Below are 20,332 nucleotides of genomic sequence, written 5' to 3' on the forward strand. Positions count from 1 at the left end.
GCTTGTAACCCTGAGTGATACCATATTTGCTTTTTAAAGAGCAGATTTTATTTTTAAAAATATCTTCCAATGAGAAAATGTTGGCTCCGGGCGATAATTTATATCATTAAAGAATAATTATGTGGCTCTGGAAAAATTCTTTAAGAAGGATGTATTGAAAATGATTGAAATATTTAAAAAGTAGGAACTTTCAAGTAGAGGGCAGTAATGATGGAGAAAGTGAGTAAATGGGGGAGGGAGATACATGAAAGAATGAAATCATAGAAACCAAGAATAGAAAGGATGAAAGGACAGTCTACAGACTGAGGGAAAATATTTGCAAACCACAAAGTCACAAAGTACTAGTATCTAAATATGTAAAGAATTCTCAAAACCCAACAGTTAATCCAGTTGGAAAATGAGCAAAAGACATGAATGGACATTTCACCTAAGAGGATATAAAGATGTAAACAAGCTCATGAAAAGATGTTCAACACCATCAGCTACTAGGGAAATGCAAATCAAAAGCACAGTAAGTTATACACATCTATCAAAATAGTTAAGGCAAGAAAACAGTGAAAATACCAAATACTGGTGAAGATGTAAAGAAACTGGACCCCTCATACATTGCTGGTGGGAATGTAAAATGGTATAGCCACTCTGGGAAACAATTTGGCAGTTTCTTTAAAAACTGAACTTGCATCAACTATCCATCTCAGCAATTGTATTATCCTAGAGAAATGAACTATGTTACACAAAAAGTTGTATAAATACATTTACAGTAATTTTATTCATTATAGCCCCAAATTGGAACCAATCTAGATGTTCTCCAGTGAGTGAATAATTAAATTGTAGTGTGTCCATACTACTCAGCAAAAAAAAAAAAGGAACCAATTATTGATATACCCAACAGCTTGGATCAATCCTCAGAGAATTATGCTTAGTAAGACATCCAATCCCAAAAGGTTACACAGTGTGTGATTCCATTTATATAACATTCTTAAAATGATAAAAATCATAGAAATAGAGAACACTTTAGTGGTTGCCAGGGGTTAGGGGAGGTGGAGAGGGGGAAGTGAATGCAATTATAAAGAGGCAACATGAAGAATCCTTTTGGGTATGTTCTGTATTTGATTGTCTCTCGACTATATTAATGGCAACATCCTGGTTGCGATATTGTACTATACTTTTGCAAGATGTCACCATTGAGGGAATCTGGGTAAAGGGGACAAAGGGTTTTTCTACATTATTCTATCTAATAAAAGAATGATATGCAAATTAACCATCACTCCACTATACCCACAAGCCACACCCACCAGCTAATCAGGAGCGAGTATGCAAATTAATCCAACCAAGATGGCTGCGGCCACTGAGTGAGCAGGAAGCTTGGGTTTCCCAGGCAATGGAGGAAGCCAAGCTTTCCACACACCCTGGCAGGCCCAGGCCTCCACTCAAGGCGACAAAATTTCAATTACAGAAAATAAATAAATCCCAACAAAAATGGCTGCGGCCACGGAGCAAGCAGGAGGCTTGGCTCTGCTCAAGGCTACAAAGTTTCAATTATAGAAGATAAATAAATCCCAGATACCAGGGCCTCCACTTGGGTCACTGGGGGGTATGACCAGCCTGCAAACCACCATAGACCCCTCGCCCAGGCTGCCCCATGCCCCAAGGGAACCTCCACCCTGATCCGGGACACCATTCAGGGAAAACCAGCTGGCTCCCACCCGTGTACCAGGCCTCTATCCTATCTAATCCTATCTAGTCAAAAAGTAATATGCAAATTGACCATCACTCCAACACACAAGATGGGTGCCCCCATGTGGACACAAGATGGACTCCACAAGATGGCCAGCTGGGGAGGGCAGTTGGGAGGGACCAGGTCTGCAAGGGAGGGCAGTTGTGGGCAATCAGGCCAGCAGGGGAGGGCAGTTGGGAGGGACCAGGCCTGCAAAGGAAGGCAGTTGGGGGCGATCAAGCCTGCAGGGAAGGGCAGTTGGGGTGACCAGGCTGGCAGAGGAGGGAAGTTGGGGGCGACTGAGCCTGCAGGGAAGGGCAGTTGGGGGGGGACCCAGGCCTGCAGGGGAGAGCAGTTTGGGGGGGACCAGGCCTGCAGGGGAGGGCAGTTAGGGGTGACTAAGCCTGCAGGGGATGGCAGTTAGGGGCAAACAGGCTGGCAGGGGAGCAGTTAGGCATCAATCAGGCTGGCAGGGGAGTGGTTAGGAGGTGATCAGGCTGGCAGGCAGAAGCAGTTAGGGGCAATCAGGAAGGCAGGCGAGCAGTTGGGAGCCAGCAGTCCTGGATTGTGAGAAGAATGTCCGACTGCCCTCAGGCAGTCAGACATCCCTCAAGGGGTTCCAGATTGGAGAGGATACAGGCTGGACTGAGGAACACACACCCCCATGCTCAAATTTCGTGCACTGGGCCTCTAGTCCTATATAATAAAGGGGTAATATGCAAATTGACCATCACTCAAACACACAAGATGGCTGGCCCCATGTGGACACAAGATGGCTACCATAAGATGGCTAGCAGAGGAGGGAAGTTGGGGGCGACCAGGCCTGCAGGGGAGGACAGTTAGGGGTGGCCAGGCTTGCAAGGAAGGGCAGTTAGGGGCAATCGGGCCAGCAGGGGAGGGCAGTTAGGGGCTATCAGGCTGGCAAAGGAGGGAAGTTAGGGGTGACCAGGCCAGCAGGGTAGGGCAGTTGGGGGCGACCAGGCCTGCAGGGGAGCAGTTAGGTGTCAATCAGGCTGGCAGGCAAGCGGTTGGGAGCCAGCAGTCCTGGATTGTGAGTCGGACATCCGTCAAGGGGTCCCAGATTGGAGAGGGTGCAGACTGGGCTGAGGGACACCCTCCCCCCCCATGCACAAATTTCATGCACCGGGTCTCTAGTTTCTTATAACCACATGTAAATCTACAATTACCTCAAAATAAACATTTAATTAAAAACAAAAGTGACTGCTAAATGTCACAGTGCCCCTGGAATTCAGAGCACAGTGCCTGTGTTGACTTTTGTCATGTATGACTGTCATGGATTCTGTGGTACTGGCCCAGATCCTTTCCTTGGGGCTGGGGTACCCAACCTGGGCATCAATATATTTTCTTAAAGCTCCCTTGGGGTAGCCAGGGTTGAAACAAACAACAATGCTGTATGGTCCTACTACCTCAGTTTTGAATGACATGGTGAATTGCAAACACATAGGCCAGCAGAGTAACTTAATAAACAGATGGGCAGTAGACTCTGAGAGTCAAAGGCCCAAGATGCAGTTTCTACAGACAGCAGTTGCAGGCACTTCTCAGGGAATGCAGGGAGGCCTATAAGACCTCAGTCACCTCAGGAGCACACAGAAATGGCAACCACGAACTCCAATATCTGTTATGATGGGTGTGGCTACGTGGTAGTATGATAAAAAAAGCCTGAGAAAGATATTTGGTGAAAAACATTGTTTCCAATAGATTTCATCAAGTAAGTACTGTACTCTGATGAGGGTGATTCGCCATTCTCTAAGGTAGGAGAGCGCTTCTTGCGTTGTTTTCCGGCTTAAAATGTCCAGGTGAAGTCCATGTCATTGGTGATGGTGGAGGTGAAAAGAAATAACATATAATTAGAAATTAATTTTTGTTATTTGGTGCAAGATACTCATTATTCTGCATTGATATGCCCATTACTTAAAAAAATATTAGAATTATAATAATAGAAAATGAAGCTCTTTTATTCTATGGAAATTGGATTCCAAGCATAAGAATAAAATCAAAGACACACTGGTGGGGGGCTGGGGGCATTTACCCAAAACGATACATGTCACAAATCAGGGCCATACATTGTGAAATATGAGCCACAGTTCTATTTTTACCTTATCATATATGTTTCTAATCACAGGGTTTTTTTAATTGAAGGGAAAAAATGATGGACACTTCAATTGTTCCATGTGGTGGAGAAACCTACCATTGACACATACAAGTCACCTGTGCACTTGTTCCCCCCACATCTACATGCACTTTTCCCCCCACGTCTACATGCACTTGTTCCACCCACGTCTACATGCACTTGTTCCCCCCACGTCTACATGCATTTGTTCCCCACGTCTACATGGACTTTTCCCCCCATGTCTACATGCACTTGTTCCCCCCACGTCTACATGCACTTGTTCCCCCCACGTCTACATGCACTTTTCCCCCCACGTCTATATGCACTTTTCCCCCCACGTCTATATGCACTTCCCCCCCCCCGTCTACATGCACTTTTCCCCCCACGTCTACATGCACTTGTTCCACCCCCACGTCTACATGCACTTTCCCCCCCATGTCTACATGCACTTTTCCCCCGTCTACATGCACTTTTCCCCCCACGTCTACATGCACTTTTCCCCCCACGTCTACATGCACTTGTTCCCCCCACGTCTACATGCACTTTTCCCCCCACGTCTACATGCACTTGTTCCCCCCACGTCTACATGCACTTGTTCCACCCACGTCTACATGCACTTTTCCCCCCACGTCTACATGCACTTTTCCCCCCACGTCTACATGCACTTTCCCCCCCACGTCTACATGCACTTTCCCCCCCACGTCTACATGCACTTTCCCCCCCATGTCTACATGCACTTGTTCCACCCCCACATCTACATGCACTTTTCCCCCCACGTCTACATGCACTTTTCCCCCCACGTCTACATGCACTTTTCCCCCCACGTCTACATGCACTTTCCCCCCCATGTCTACATGCACTTTCCCCCCCACGTCTACATGCACTTTTCCCCCCACGTCTACATGCATTTTCCCCCCCACGTCTACATGCACTTGTTCCCTCCATGTCTACATGCACTTGGTCCCCTCACATCATGTCCACACCGGATTCTGATTTGGAACTAAGCAGTGGGCAAAGTGGTCTCGGGTCTTTTCATCCAGGGTCTCCCGGGTCTCCCCAGACCATCTTTCCTCACACCAGCACTCTTAGGACTTCCCGCTACTCTTTCTGCTATTCTGTCTTGAAACCACGGCAGGCCTCACTCTCCCACCCTCTCTTTTCCAGGTTAGCTTATAGGTCTCCTTGATCTCCACTGTGAGATGGGCACCTTCTCTGGTTTTACTTTTGTGAGTGAAGTCTCAGATCTCTGGTGTTACCTGAGCTACTTCTTCCCCGGGAATGTTCTCCTGAAACTGATATCTTCCGGGAGCTCTCACTGTAGTCTATTTTCCTGAATTCTAGAAATGGAAACGAAAGAGGGAGGACACACTTCTGAAAATTAGAACTTTGTCTTCGAGTGAAAGTAGCATTATTGTAAAAGCTTCCAGGGACAGAGATATAAGAAGGGGACAGCGTAACCAATAAACTTATCATGTAGACAGCAAGGGCTGGTCTCTGGAGCAGGCAGACCTCCTCCAGGGCACAAGGAGGTCTCTTATCTCCTGCATCAGTCAGTTATAACCTCTAAAATCGCAGTGTGAGCCATTCACTGCTCTGGACTCATTGCTTTCTGAGCATTCTCTAGTTAGATGGCAAGTCTAGGAGCACTGAATCCGAAGCTATGAGATGCAAATGCTTCTCACTTTTTCTTTCCATTTGTTTTTCCTCTTGTCAAACACCAGCTGTTGAGTTTAACCAAGTGTCATCACTGTGCTCACTTGATATTTCATACACATGCGTCTAACTGAAACTCAGCAGTGAAAGACACAGGGGAACTGAGCAGGGAGGCCATCTGTGGTGTGCTGGTAAATGCTTAACAACCAGCTCTCTAGGGGAAAATCCTCCCTGATTTGTCGTTGACCGATTTCTGTGATGTCAGTGTTCTCAACCCAGAGTCTCAGAATCGGCTCTCAGCTGAAGACTGAAGATCTTCAGAACTCTCTGAGTAGCCCCCTCCTCTCCAGTGCTCTGCTCTGTGCCCTCCCTGGACCCCAGCTAGTCTTTTCATCTCATGGGGACTGCTGGGCCCACCTGGGCTCCCCCTTCCAGAGCTGCATCCTGTCCCCAGCAGGACCCGGAGGCTATCATGGGGCCCATCTCACTTTTTTCCTCTCTCTGAGGGATTCCTTTGCATCTTTCTTGATGTCCAATGTCTGAAAACTGTTGCTTCGTACGTTTTTCAGACTTTTCAGGCAGGAGCGTGTCTGGTTCTTGTTACCCCAAAGTTACTAGAAATCTTTCCTTGTGACCCCACTTTGATCACATTAAATTATTATCTATAGCCCTGGCTGGTGTGGCTCAGTTGATTGAGCATCATCCCATGCACCAAAAAGTTGCCGGTTCAATTCCCAGTCAGGACACATGCTCAGGTTTCAGGCTCAATCCCCAGTCAGGGGCATGCAGAAAGCAGCCAATCAATGTTTCTCTCTCTCCCTTTCCCTTCCTCCCTCTCTAAAATCAATAAAAACATATATATTTTTAAAAATTCTTATATATAATAGCACCTATTTCTGGTCCATTAAGCTGACTTCCAAACATTAGTACCATACTGTGTTAATTCCTAAGACTCTGTCATAATATATATATATATATATATATTTTTAAAGTATATTTTATTGATTTTTTCCAGAGAGGAAGGGAGAGGGATAGAGAGTTAGAAACATCGATGAGAGAGAAACATCGACCAGCTGCCTCCTGCACACCCCCTACTGGGGATGTGCCCGCAACCAAGGTACATGCCCTTGACCGGAATCGAACCCGGGACCCTTGAGTCCACAGGCCGACGCTCTATCCACTGAGCCACACCGGTCAGGGCAATATATTATATATCTTAAAGGATTAGTAACCACCCCCACCCCCATTACCTCCGTCCTTCAGAAGTATTTATTTCTTGAGATGAACCTCAGAATCACTGTATAAAGTTCTCCCCAACCCAACACTCAAGTCCCTGACAAATTTTTGGTCACAGTTTTATTATAATTCCATAAATCTTATACATTCATTGCAGAAAATTTGGCAGCTTTACAATGTAAATCTTTCTCTCTAGAAACATGACATATTTCTCTATTTGTCAAATCTCCAGGTCACACAATTAAGGTTATTTGCTTTCTTGGATTTAATTTCCTTGTATGTTTTCTAATTAATAAAGTTAGTTTATTTAGGTTAATATGTTAGGTTAATAAATATAATTGACTTTGTGTCCATTTACTCAAATCGTTTTTAAAAATATATATATTTCTTTATTGGTTTCAGAGAGGAAGGGAGTAAAGAGAGATAGAAACATCAATGATGAGAATCATTGACCGGCTGCCTCCTGCATGCCCCATACTGGGGATCGAGCCTGCAACCCAGGCATGTGCCCTTGGCTGGAATCGAACCTGGGACCCTTCAGTCCGCAGGCTGACGCTGTATCCACTGAGCTAAGCCGGCCAAGGCTCAAATAGTTTTTTAAGAATTTTATGGATGGGAGGTTCTAGGTATGCTATCATAGCATCTGTAAATAATATATTTTCTATGGCTCCATGTATATATTTTTACTGCTTTATATCTGAAATTAACCTGAGTTTCCAAATTAATAATATATAATCACAGAGACAGTGAAAATCCTTGTTCAGGTTGTATTTGAAATAGAAATTCTGACTATTAATAATCAGCAAATAAACATTGCAACTGAACATTTTAGAATTAGGGACATTTACTTAAATTGAAATGAAGAATGTGACTCACTTGTTAATATTTTGGAAAGATTTTCCTCTATATTTTCTTTGCTTTTTGACATCTTCACCCTTCTCAGCGCTTGCCTGATTTGCCAATGTTTTGGAGACAATTTCATCAGAAAAAGTCCATATTTAATGTACTCTCTAAGGAGGAATTCTGTTTTTGATATTTCACTACTCAAAGGAAATGAAAATATAATTAGATATATCTGTGTGAAAGCATGTTCACTTTTTATAAAAAGGTTTTACAAAATTCATTCTCTTGATTATGTATTTACTTAACAAAAATTCCAAGTATGGCCAAGAAAATAGGAACATCAATAAAATATGAGATAAGAAGAAATAACCAGTAGGAAATATATTTGAATAACTCATGCCCCAGGATATGCACAGGTAGGGTAGACTGATGATAGTTTGACTCTACTTATTTTTTCTCCGAGGGAAATGTTGTATTTCATTTTAGACATAGGGAGACATTAGAAGGTAGCAAAAGATGGTACTTGTGTGAGGAGAAGAAAGGACACTAACACTCAATGAGCACCTACTATGTACTGGGCAATACTCAGGACATGCTACAGATACAATTTCATCCTCAGTATAAGCACTTTAAAATAGTTATTATCATTCCTATCTTTTGGAAGAAGAAATGATTGACTTGCAAAGTCATCTCTCTGGTAAATGGTAGAGCCCAGCATTCAAACCTGGACTGAAAGCCTTTTCCCAGCCTCACATCGCTTTCCCATAATCAGATTTCAACATGGACACAAAAGGAATCCTATATAATAAAACCCTAATATGCAAATTGATTGAACAGTGGAATGACTGGTTGCTATGATGTGCACTGACCACCGGGGGCAGATGCTCAATGCAGGAGCTGCCCCCTAGTGGTCAGTGCGCTCCCACAGGGGGAGCGCCACTCAGCCAGAAGCCGGGCTCAAGGCTGGCGAGCCCAACAGCAGTGGCGGAAGCCTCTCCCGTTTCTGCTGCAGGCGAAAGGTAAGGAGTGAGGGGTCCTGGACTGTGAGAGCTCCGGACTGCTAGAGGGATGTCTGACTGCCAGCTTAGGCCCGATCCAGTGCATGAATTTTGTGCACCAGGCCTCTAGTGTTTAAAATAACAATGAAGGCCCTCAGGAAAGCGAGCTCCACCCTTATCCTTCTGAGCCTTCCTTATTCACACACACATTCTTCAATATTCAATATGCTTATCGATATTACTCCTATATCAGTATCTTCAGCTTCAGTACTTCTTTGGGTCAGAAGCATCCTAAAGCCCTAGTGTGTGAGTGATATTCAAGAGTCAAACCTGGATGTTTTCACCCTGGCCGGTGTAGCTCAGTTGGTTGAGCATCAATCCATGCATCAAAAGGTTGCTGGTTCAGTTCCCAGTCAGGGCACATAACTTGGGTTGCAGGCTCAGTCCCAGTAGGGGGCATGCAGGAGGCGGCCAATCGATGATTTACTTTCACATAGATGTTTCTCTTTCTCCCTCTCCCTTCCTCTCTCTCTAAAAAAATCTTAAACAAACAAAAACAAAAAAAGCCCTGGATGTTTTCTTCTATAGTCAAGTGTATCTTACTTGATTTATGTTAAATATCTAAAGAAGCCCATGGATCACCAGTCACAAGACGGTGGGAGCCCCTCATTATACCACCACTTAGCCTCCCAGGTGTGCGACAAAAAACAGAGCTAGTGCAGCAGTGTTGCTCAATGGTTGAGCATCTACCTATGAACTAGGAGGTCAAGGTTCGATTCCCGGTCGGGGCACATGCCTGGGTTGCAGGCTCGATCCTCAGTAGGAGGTATTCAGGTGGCAGCCATGATTCTAACTCTCTCCCTCTCTCTTCCTTTCTCTCCCTTCTCCCTTCCTCTCTAAAATCAATAAAAATACATTATATATATATTTTTTAAAAAGCAGAGCTAATTTTGGCTAGAATTGCCCAGCTTCCAATCAAAAGAGCCAGCCCCCTTTCCCTTTGTAAACAGATTCCCAGCCCTCCCTGCGGAAGAGGGTCACGATGGCCCATGAAGAGAGAAGGAAATAGATAGCAGGCACTTTGCATCCCTGGCTCTGTTACCAGCTAGCTTCTGCACCTCGCTGAGATGATGAGACTCGAAAACAATCAGCAAGCTCGCTTCAGAAAGGCCATTGTGCATAAATACAGTACTTTATTCAACCACAGGCAGCTACTCTAGTTCTGTAAATAGACAGAGCGAAGGAGAGAAGGGAATTCTCCCTCTTGGGAGCGCCATCAACTAGCTCCTAACATAGACCAGGCCACTGTGGCCAGAATGTGTTTGAAACATACATTTTGTTAGAAACAACTGGTTTCAAAGAAGCTGCCCTCCAGGTCGTTTGCTGCATTTTAGACAAGCTGTTGTCCTTCTCCCAAAAGAGCCAGGACATAAGTTTAAGTCTAGGACTTGGTTTTAGAGCAGTGCTAACCATTCTCAAAAAGAAAAAAGTTCTAGCATGCTTTGATTCCAAGACTACAGAGTCTCCGGAATCATTGAGATTACTGCCCAAGGATGATGACAGAAGGAAGCTTCTTTAGATATTTAAAATGAGATCCATGTGACCATGGAAGAAAGCATCCAGGTTGGAAAAAACTAAATACTGAGAGTGTGGCAGGTGGTATCATAATTTTATCTCAATTCCTTTTGTTGGTGGTGGTGGTTATTTTGGGGGGTTTTTTTGGTCATTATGACCTGGTTTTTTTGTTTGTTTGTTTGTTTGTGTGTGTGTGGTTTTTTTAATATATTTTATTGATTTTTTTACAGAGAGGAAGGGAGAGGGATAGAGAGTTAGAAACATCAATGCGAGAGAAACATCAATCAGCTGCCTCCTGCATGCCTCCTACTGGGGATGTGCCTGCAACCAAGGTACATGCCCTTGACTGGAATCGAACCTGGGACCTTTCAGTCCACAGGCCGACGCTCTATCCACTGAGCCAAACCAGTCAAGGCTGATCTGGGTTTTTAATATCAATGCTAGGTTCCTCTAAGTGTGAGGATAAATATACAAAATACTGCCAATTGTAATTGTAAGATCATTGTAAAATGAATCGCCCATTGCAGAGATGTTAAAATGTGTGAAGAAATGCGCCTTAGAATGAAAGAGAAAGGACACTTAGAAAATAATTCGTTTACTCCTAACGTTGGTTTTCTTCTTTTCAAAGAATTTCTTGGCTTCTGTATTGACAAGTTAGAGAAAGGTTTCCGCCAGACATCACTGTACTCTCCTGATACACAGTCAGAGAGGATCCTCAATCAACAGATTACTCATTTTAAAAATGTGGTCAAGTGTATGAAATCACCACTGATAAGAGTCATTCCCACTCAGGTCTTGCTAGGCACAAACAGGACGGGATGGGGTGTGCACACTCGATAAGAGAAAGCTGGGGTGCGGCCTCACCTTTTCACCGCCTGCACCTCCATGGTCGCCTTCTTGAGCTCCGCCGTCATTTGGAGCTTGTTGATAGTTTCTTGTGCTGCACTGAAAAGGGACACATTTGTTAGTTTGCTTTGTGTTGTGTCCTGAGAAATGGAAAAGAAGAAAGAGGGAGGCAAAAGGCGATGTGGCTAGAGTGAAAACACGAACATTTTAAGGGCGTCTACGGATCTCTGGTCATTTTCTCGAAGGAACTCTTCAAAGGCAATTGCGTCTTCTTGGAGCTTTGTTTCTGCCCTGAGGATTTGCCGTTCCTTCGTCAGTATGTGCTTATCATACCTGGTGATTGTATTCTTTTTGGTTTGCACAGCATACTGGGAATATTGGAAACAGAAGTGCATCGGGAACAGTATTCACATTTCTGGCACACGTCAACAGTCTCATCATACAGGGGGAAGTAACTTGCATTCTAAGTGGGCACTGGGGTTAGAAAGAATGGGATGCCCACATGGTGGGGCGATGGCCTTTATTCGGGAGATCATAGGCGGGAGACTAATTCCTCTCTTTCACTTTTATGAAGAGGCTCAATATTGCTCCAAAATGGCTGGTCCCCACAAATCACAAATAGCTACATATTGCCCCAAAGAGCAGGCCCACCTGGTGTTACCCACAGTGTCCCTCCTATTTGCTCTGAGCATTGGAAACCGGGCTGTCTGCAACCTCAGAGGCTCCTCCCACAGGAAGTACCAGGGGAGAATCAGGTTCCTCCAAGCCAGCCTAAGAGTGGCAGCGCTCAACCTCAAAGAGCCCCGTTCAGATACCCGGATCTAACTTTGACATCACGCTTCTATATTTTTAAGTACAGAATAGAAGGATCCCGTTGGGCTTTTAATGCCATGCATGGAAAATAAACTATAAATAAACAAAGCAACATACATTATAATATAAATTAACTAAAACCATATAAATGAAATAATTTTAAAGTAACACAACCAATAATTAGATACTACATGTTTATAAAAAAAAACCATATTTCTCCTGTGCCCTTTTAAGGTTGACTGAGTGCCTTAAGAGGCTAACACAGAAGGGTAAATGAAGCAAGTCTCCATAAAACCCAGAGAAGAGATGGCAAAACTCCTCTTTGGATCCTGTCTGGAGTCACAGCTAAAAACAAAAACAAAAACAACAACAAAAACCCCCCACATATTTCATTTATTACTTTATTCACCAAGTATTGAGTGACTACTGTGTGCCAGGACTTTTTTTCAGTGGTGTTAATAGAGCAATGAACAAAATAGACAAAATTGCTTTTGCGGGGTGTACATTCCAGTAGATGGGGGGAGTCTATTAAAGGGGATAAGGGGTCCAGTGGGTAAGGGCAGGGGTTGCCATTATGTGTAGCCAAGGAAAGCCTCCCTGATCTGGTGAAAATTAAACAGACACTGGAAGGAAGGAGGAGCAAATCACGCAGACATCGGAGGAAGGAATGTTCTCCCAGAAGGAAGAGCCCCTGTGCTAAGGCTCTGAGGCCACAGCATGGTTGATGTGTCCCAGGAACAGCAAGGAGGCCTGTGTGTCTGGAGCAGAGGGAGCAAAAGAGAGATCAGAAGAGAGAGAGAGAGAGAGCTGGACACCAGATAAGGCATTCATGGTCTTCAGCAGAGGAGGGGCGTGGGTGAGAATAGACTCCTAATGCTGCGTGGACAACAGACTGACCATAGCGGGGGGCGAGGCGGGGGGGGGGGGAAGTGGAAGCAGGAGACCAGTGCTTTGAAGTTAGAAGAATTCATGCAAGAGATATTGGTGATATGGACGACAGTGGCAGCAGTGGTGTGTGATCATGGATATATTCAGAAGCAAATATTTAAAAGTCTATTTGGGTATGGGCTGTAAGGAGGTGGAATTGAGGATAATGCCACTATATTGGGCCTAAGCCGCTGCGGCGGTGGAATTGCTGTTTACCAAGACAGGGAGCAACACATGAGATGCAGGTTTTCGAGGACAGCGAAGGGTACAGCAGGGGCCACATTTTAGAAACGCGAAGTCTGAGCTGCCTGGCGAGCATCTAAGTGGAGATATTAAGAACTACAGTTGCATTTGTGAGTCTGAAATTCAGGGAAGAGGGTCAGGCTGGAGAAATACATTGCAAGTTGCTCATATGGAAGTGGAATTTAAACTTGGGCCGGGAGGAGGGTAGATGGAGCATAGGGTGGGAAGTGAGCCCTGGACCATCCCAACATTTGGAGATCAAGACGGAGAGGAACAAGGAAAGAAGACTGTGAATGGGGTGAGCAGCCAGTGATCTGGAAGAACCAAGAGACAGTGGGTCCTGGAAACCAGCTGAGGAAAGTGTTTCAAGAAAGAGGAAGTGATCCAATGGGCCACAATTCAAATTTGGCAGTAGCACGGTCCTTGGCAACCATGGCAAAAGTGGTTTTGGTGGAATGATGATGGCAAAGCCTGACTGAAGTGGGCTTAGGAGGAGAGAGGAAGGGCAATAGATCTGGGCATGTGATGGAAAAATAAAAGGGCGAGGTGAGAATTTGGCAGTGTTATGCAAGAAGTCTTCTATTTGACTATGGCGAGAAAAAATTACTTTGTACTACCTGGAGCAGAAACCTGCCTCTCTGGTCATTAATAAATTCATGGAGAGACCTTTTTGCGTCTGCACCTTTAAAGAAAATTGAAATTGACTTAGGTTTAGTTCATTCTCCCTCAAAGATGTATCAAATAAAAGCCATGCAATTAAATTATTGCATACATTTATGTACTGGATCTGGACTTAAAAACTAACTTAATAAGAGTAACTACCATTTATTTTGGGTCCATATTATTCCAGGAATTTTCTTAGACACTTTAAGTCATCGTTTTATTTAATCCTAACAACAACCCCAGTAAGGTCCTATCCACATCCTGAATGGGAGGTCCTGAAGTTCAGAGATGTAAAGATGCTTGTCCAAGATTACACAGCTGAAGAGGACTGTATTTTAAACGAAAATGCCCAAGTACCTTATCTGTAAAATCAGCAGAAACTGACAACCTGATTTCCATTGCCGACAGAGCCCAGATGGCCTTGGATAATACCAAACAGTTTTACTATTGCCTTTCTGAGAGCCTACCCTACCTCATTTACCCCTCAGTGGCCAGTCGCTCTGTGAGTCATCTGCAACGCCACACCTCCTAGCCGCTATCTCGGAGCTGCGAGCTTGGCGGGGATGTTTTCAGTGAGCCGCTTTGTGCATAACTCCTTCTAAAACGTGTCATGTGTCATTTAGAATGCTCTTGATGCCTTAGGGTTCACCACGCGACAGAGGGGACCTGAAGACATGAGACACAGACTGAATCTAGACCTGCTCTCTCAGCGGTGCAGTCACGGACCTCACCCTGTCACCTATCGCTTGCTGCCTTTTCACACAATAGAGCAGAACATGCACCTCCGAGAGCCTCTAAATAAGTTAACATACTTCCCTTTCCCACACTAACTATTGAACCCGAAGTTCCTTCCTAAATGGTCTTCTTGTTCTCTGAAAAAAAAATTTTTTTTCACAATTTGAGAAAGTGCCTGGACTTTGTGAGCTAGAGAAATGTTTAAGTTATTAGAGCAAATCCTGAATACTGATCTTCCTTCCTTCCTTCCTTCCCTTCCTTCCTTCCTTCCTTCCTTCCTTCCTTCCTTCCTTCCTTCTTTCCTCCCTCCCTCCCACCCCCCCCTCCCTTCCTCCCTTTCTGCCTTTTTAAATTTAAAATTTTGCATAAGACTCATTTTGGAGGAAGATTTTATCAGTCCATCATCCTGGTATTAGCCACTTTAGGCTTGTAAGCTTCAAACTGCTTTGTCTCATTTGTGGGCACTTCTTGATCTCAAAGGTAGGAAATGGCCATGTTGTTCTGATCCCCAGACTTCTCTCTTTCACAGACAGTAATTAATAGCTCGTCGTATGTTCGCATGTTGCCTGCATAGGTCATTAAAACAGGTGATGTCTTTGCAACAAGAGGCAAGTATGTAATTCCATTAGCTTACTGATCCTGGATATGTGCGTTGTATGGCCCAGACCATCAAAACTTCTCTTTAGGCCCTAACCGGTTTGGCTCAGTGGATAGAGCGTTGGCCTGTGGAATCAAGGGTCCCAGGTTTGATTCCTGTCAAGGGCATGTACCTTGGTTGCGGGCACATCTCCAGTGGGAGGTGTGCAGGAAGCAGCTGATCGATGTTTCTGATGTTTCTCTCTCATCGATGTTTCTAACTGTCTGTCCCTCTCCCTTCCTCTCTGTATAAAATCAATAAAATATATCTTTAAAAAAAAAAAAAACTTCTCTTTAGAAGGACTTCTCTTCAATTCGGTTCTAGATGTAGATGTAGACCTGAATTTAAATAGCCGGAGCCATTACCTTTAATACTATGTGATTTTGGCAGTGACTTCCTTCCTTAGAGCCACGAAAATGAGTAACAGTCTATGTCTTGGGGAAGTATGCTTTCTTATTTAAAATAGATTTTTTTTCCTCCGGACTCAACCCTCATGTACAACCCCCACCACCGTATTAGGAGACAGCACCCTTGGTGTTTCTCGCCTCCAGAAAAGCCACCCAGTCTGCTATGAGTGGGAAACATTCAGAACTGTGTTTTTAAACCAACCATCATTTAGACTTACCTTCTGTGATTCTGAGAACCAGGGTGGGATCCAGCCCAAACTTCTCAAACGAGGAAGCAGCTGCGTCAGCGTAGGCTATTTCGCTCAGGTGTGAACGACTCTTCATTCGAGATGAAAACGTCGACTTTTGGTGCAATTTCCCGCTGCGGTTCAGGGCTTTTTCCTGCCCAAGTGGGAAAATTTTAAAAAGGTTTCTAACATACGAAAATAACATCGTCTTAAAAGTGATCATATATCAAAATATCATGTGCAACAAGTCCCTGTCTCACTCCGAGTACGTTGAACAAACAATCTCAAGTCCTTACCTCTGAAAAATTGTGTTTAGTTTTTCAGTTCCTTCTCACATGACGCGGAGCACCAATGTAACAACATTCAACCTTTACTCTAATATAAACGCGTGCATGACAAATAGGAAACTGGAAAACGTTGCTCTGGTCTTATGGTGACAATCTCATGTTGCCCCAAATGCAGGGACTTAAAAATTCCACTGATTTGAAAGGAATGATTCTGTGGGATTGAACATGCTATTTTTTTTTTTTAATGTCTCCCCAGTAGACATTAAAAAAAAACAGCCTCCTGATTTCGTGAATCTTTTTTTATTTTAATTTTGGATACTTTCAATCAAACTATAGGACACATGCACAAAACCATCATCCTACAGATGATGGATTATTGAGTATCCCTGGGTATTTTTCTCACCCTTTATTTCTAAGAATAAGCAAAGCAAACCTTGTGAAATCTGGACCACGCGATGCAAGTAGTGATAGTAACGGCAAGGCACACTGCAAAGTGGGCCTCATCGCTGATGTGGCTTCATACCACGTAGTTCCAAAGTGACACCCTCTTCTCCACTCTTATTTCGTCTTTCTTCCCTGCTCCCCAATACACACATATACAGGCTCTTATCTGTATCCGCCTGGCAGGTTTTGACTTATTCTTAACAATGCTGCTTCTGTTTATCTCCTCAGTGGAGTCTTTGCACACACCCACCACCACACACCACCACCACCACCTCTCCCTCTTCTCTCCAACAACCATTTTCTTTAGATTTCCTTTGTATGCCTCTATTACTGTATTTCATCAACCCTAAGATGCCACTTATTGTGAGATGCACTGTTCTTTTATGCACTGCCAATTATGCATGACATCCCATCTATGTGAGCTGGAGCCCAATTTCAGGAATGAGAAAATGTGAAAAAAATGTGGCCATTAAAATCAAGGAAGTGCCCTAGCCGGGTTGGCTCAGTGAATAGAGCATTGGCCTACAGACCCAAGGGTCCTGAGTGTGATTCTGATCAAGGGCACATAACTCCGTTGCAGGCTCCTCCCTGGCCCGGGGCCTGGTCAGGGCATGTGCAGGAGGCAACTAATCGATGTCTTTCTCTCACATCGATATTTCCATCTGTCTTTCCCTCTCTCTTCCACTCTCTCTAAAAATATCCTCGGTGAAGATTAAAAAAAAAAAAATCCAAAAAGCATGCTTAATTGTGGACTATGCCTTTGGCATAAATCTGATGTTCAGACCATTACTACAGTGAAAACACGTAACATCACCTGGTGGCAATTAATCAATGTGTTTCTCTCACATCGATATTTCTCTCTGTCTTTCCCTCTCTCTAAAAAATCAATGAAAAAGTATCCTCAGGTGAGGATTTTTTTAAAAAAAGGAAAAGGATTACACCAAACTGTTATGATTGGCAGATCAACGATTTTCTATAAAAAATAAAAATAATTTAAAAATCAAGGAAGTACGGGTATACCCATACCTGTCATAGTGGATTGTAGTGGTGTGGTGTGTCTGTCTTCCGCCATAGGGGGTGATCATTAGGTCCCCACCATGGGCTGGATGCTGTTCTGTCGTGTGTGTGTGTGTGTGTGTGTGTGTGTGTGTGTGTGTGTACACACACCAACCCCCAGCACTGTGTGGCGCACACATCAACATCTGACACAGTGCCTTACCCCAGCAAAGTTCATAAAAGGGATGGATAAGAGGGTATGTTTCCAACATTACCTTTTCAAATCCCAGTTGGGATTTTAATAAAACCTTACCTGCCTCCTTGCCTCTATTTCATTTTCTTTGAAAAGAAAGAGATCTCTGAAAAAGATCTTATATGGCTTTCCCTTTTTGATTGAGTCATCGTTTATTTTATCTGTTAAGAAAAAAAGAAGAAGGAAAAATTTCTGTCATCTCTCCTCTGCTAACCGTCTGGCTCCCACCAACCGGGGGAGAGAGTGGGATCCATGGGGGGAGGGTCCAATCAGCCGGTCGCCTCTCAACTGGAAGTGGGGCCTGGATGTGGGGAGCAGGAGCCATAGCCCATCTGTCTGTTTTCCAGGGCAGTGAGCACAGTGCTTAGAGATTCACGGGGCATGAGACTGTATCTGTTGTGTGAGTAGATAAGGGGGCCTATTACAGGATAGTGGGATCATATTTTGAGATATTATCATGTTGATTCTTCCCATCCCTACAAATACACCCACCATTACCCTTACACCACTATTTCCACCACAATAGACACATCCAATACCCTTAGGGAGGTCCTCAGGCTAGACCAGAGTCCTAAGAAAAGTCAAAGGTAACGAGTGCTGGCGAGGATGTGGAGGGCTTGGCCCCCCATACACTGTTGGTGGGAGTGCAAAATCGTGCAGCCACTTTAAGAAACAGTCTGGCAGTTCCCCAAAAAGTTGAACACAGAGCTGCCATATGCTCTTACCATTCCCCTCCTAGCTATATACCCAAGAGAAGTGAAAACATTTGTCCACCCAAAAACGTGTACATGAAGGTTTACAACAGTTTACTTTGCTAAATCCTTCACAGTTCTTGGCAAAGAAATATAAATTCTTTAGTGAAACAGAGATTGTTCAATACATGCTATTCTACTGTTCTGAATCTTGTGTTTATTTGTTTTAGTTAGCAATATATTTAGGAGTTCTTTTTACATCAGCATTTATATATTTTTCTCATTAAAAAGGAATAGTGCCCTGGTCGGTTTGGCTCACTGCATAGAGCATTGGCCTGCAGACTGAATGGTCCCAGGTTCAATTCTTGCCAAGGACACATGCCCGGGTTGCAGGCTTGGTCCCCAGTGTGGGGTTTGCAGGAGGCAGCTGATCAATAATTCTCTCTCATCATTGATGTTTCTATCTCTCTCCCTCTCTCTTTTTTTCTGAAATCAATAAAAATATATTTTTTAAAGAAATAGCTATCTAGTACCCCACTTCTTGGATGTATCATACTTTATATAACCAATCCCATACCAATATGGTTGATGCTGGCCTTTTGCTATTATAAACAATGCTGCGATGACTATTCTTGTACACACCTGTAAGTACTTATGCAAACATATCTGCAGACTAAATTGCCGACATGACCCTATGTTAGGCAAAGTGGTTTCTGGTGCTTGCCCTGACCAAGGCCATCTTAAGAAGCAAGTTGCTCTCAGAAAACAACAGTTTACCCTGGAAGGGGTTCGCCCACATCATCTGGAAGGTCCACTAAGTAGGTCCATTAAGTTGTTTAATGCTTTGGAAAATACACCTTGTAACAAGCACAAGTCACTTAGCTACAAACCACCTGTGTTCCTGGAGGCTGCATTCATCAAGCCCCCATCCCCTTTTGTGTGCAGAGATCTATCTTTTTGCTGATGCCCAAGACTCTTTTCTGTCCATAAGTTCCCTCAATAGACTGTTTCATTCTGGAGTTGTCAGCCCCTTTTTTTAATCTCAGCCTGTCCTCCTTGGGAGATAGATTCCAATATACCTCAGGAAATCTCCCAACACTCCATTGAAATTCTTTTCAAATAATTTGGTGGGCCTGACCGGTGTGGCTCAGTGGTTGAGCGTTGACCTATGAACCAGAAGATCACGGTTCAATTCCCATTCAGGGCACATGCCCAGGTTGTGGGCTCCATCTCCAGTAGGGGGCATGCAGGAGACAGCCAATCAATGATTCTCTCTCATCATTGATGTTTCTATCTCTCTCTTCCTCTCCCTTCTTCTCTGAAATCAATAAAAATATATTTTAAAAATAACAATAATTTGGTGGTCTATTCTATAGGGATAAAACCCATAATTCTAACTCGGCACATGCCCCCCCCTTGGGGCTGGGTATAGCCATATCAGACCAAGTTCTGGGCAAGGGGATGTCAGGAGAAGTGGTGAGTGCAACTTCTAGGAAGTGTCCGAAAAGGGAGGGGCATGCTCATCCCCTCTCTCTTCTTTTCTCCTCCTGGCTGGCAGGAGTATGGGTGGGAGTGATCCCTGGCACAGAAGCAGCCACCCAGGACCAAGGATATAAGCCAGTGACAGCTTGAAGATGCCCCGCCCTGATGCGAGCCTCCGTATGAACCCTGGGATGCTTAGGTCCAGACTTTGCTACCTAAGAGAGAAATAAACTTCCATCATGTTTAAACCCTGTTGTTTTTCATATTTTCTGTCATTTGCAGCCAAATCTTTCCATTCTAAATACAGATCGGGCCAAATTTCCTTCAAAGAGAATTCCTATAGAGGGCCTGTTACCCGTAACAAACTTGGCGTTACCCAATTTTTAAATCTTTGACAAATTTATAAGTGAAAAAAAAATTATTATTATATACTGATAAATACTAATTCCTTGAATACTTGTAAAGAAGTGGAAGGGTAAGAAGGGAAAGATTGGGGAAGGGAAGAAGAGGACAGATTTTCATAAAGC

General features: G+C 44.0%; 1 protein-coding gene and 1 non-coding gene across 5 annotated transcripts in view; one reads left to right on the forward strand and one right to left on the reverse strand.

The window, feature by feature from the left end:
- The window catches only part of CCDC38 (coiled-coil domain containing 38), a 41,100-nt gene that overhangs the window by 15,378 nt on the left and 5,390 nt on the right, over positions 1-20,332 (reverse strand). For 3 of the 4 annotated variants that reach the window (XM_054719373.1, XM_028150298.2, XM_054719372.1), the window contains 8 exons: positions 17,692-17,792; positions 15,643-15,805; positions 13,600-13,664; positions 11,204-11,367; positions 11,018-11,098; positions 7,614-7,777; positions 5,105-5,185; positions 3,460-3,520 (listed from right to left, as the gene is read on the reverse strand). In XM_054719373.1, coding sequence (XP_054575348.1) covers positions 3,460-3,520; positions 5,105-5,185; positions 7,614-7,777; positions 11,018-11,098; positions 11,204-11,367; positions 13,600-13,664; positions 15,643-15,805; positions 17,692-17,792 — 880 coding nt within the window. The remainder of the gene's footprint in view (positions 1-3,459; positions 3,521-5,104; positions 5,186-7,613; positions 7,778-11,017; positions 11,099-11,203; positions 11,368-13,599; positions 13,665-15,642; positions 15,806-17,691; positions 17,793-20,332) is intronic. The other variant, XM_054719371.1, reaches the window with a different exon arrangement.
- On the forward strand, positions 12,034-12,159 carry LOC114232723 (small nucleolar RNA SNORA26). Its single transcript, XR_003618813.1, has one exon. It is a non-coding gene; the product is annotated as a small nucleolar RNA SNORA26 (small nucleolar RNA).

The sequence above is a fragment of the Eptesicus fuscus genome, chromosome 7 (genome assembly GCF_027574615.1).
Source record: "Eptesicus fuscus isolate TK198812 chromosome 7, DD_ASM_mEF_20220401, whole genome shotgun sequence".
In the NCBI taxonomy this organism is placed as follows: domain Eukaryota; kingdom Metazoa; phylum Chordata; class Mammalia; order Chiroptera; family Vespertilionidae; genus Eptesicus; species Eptesicus fuscus.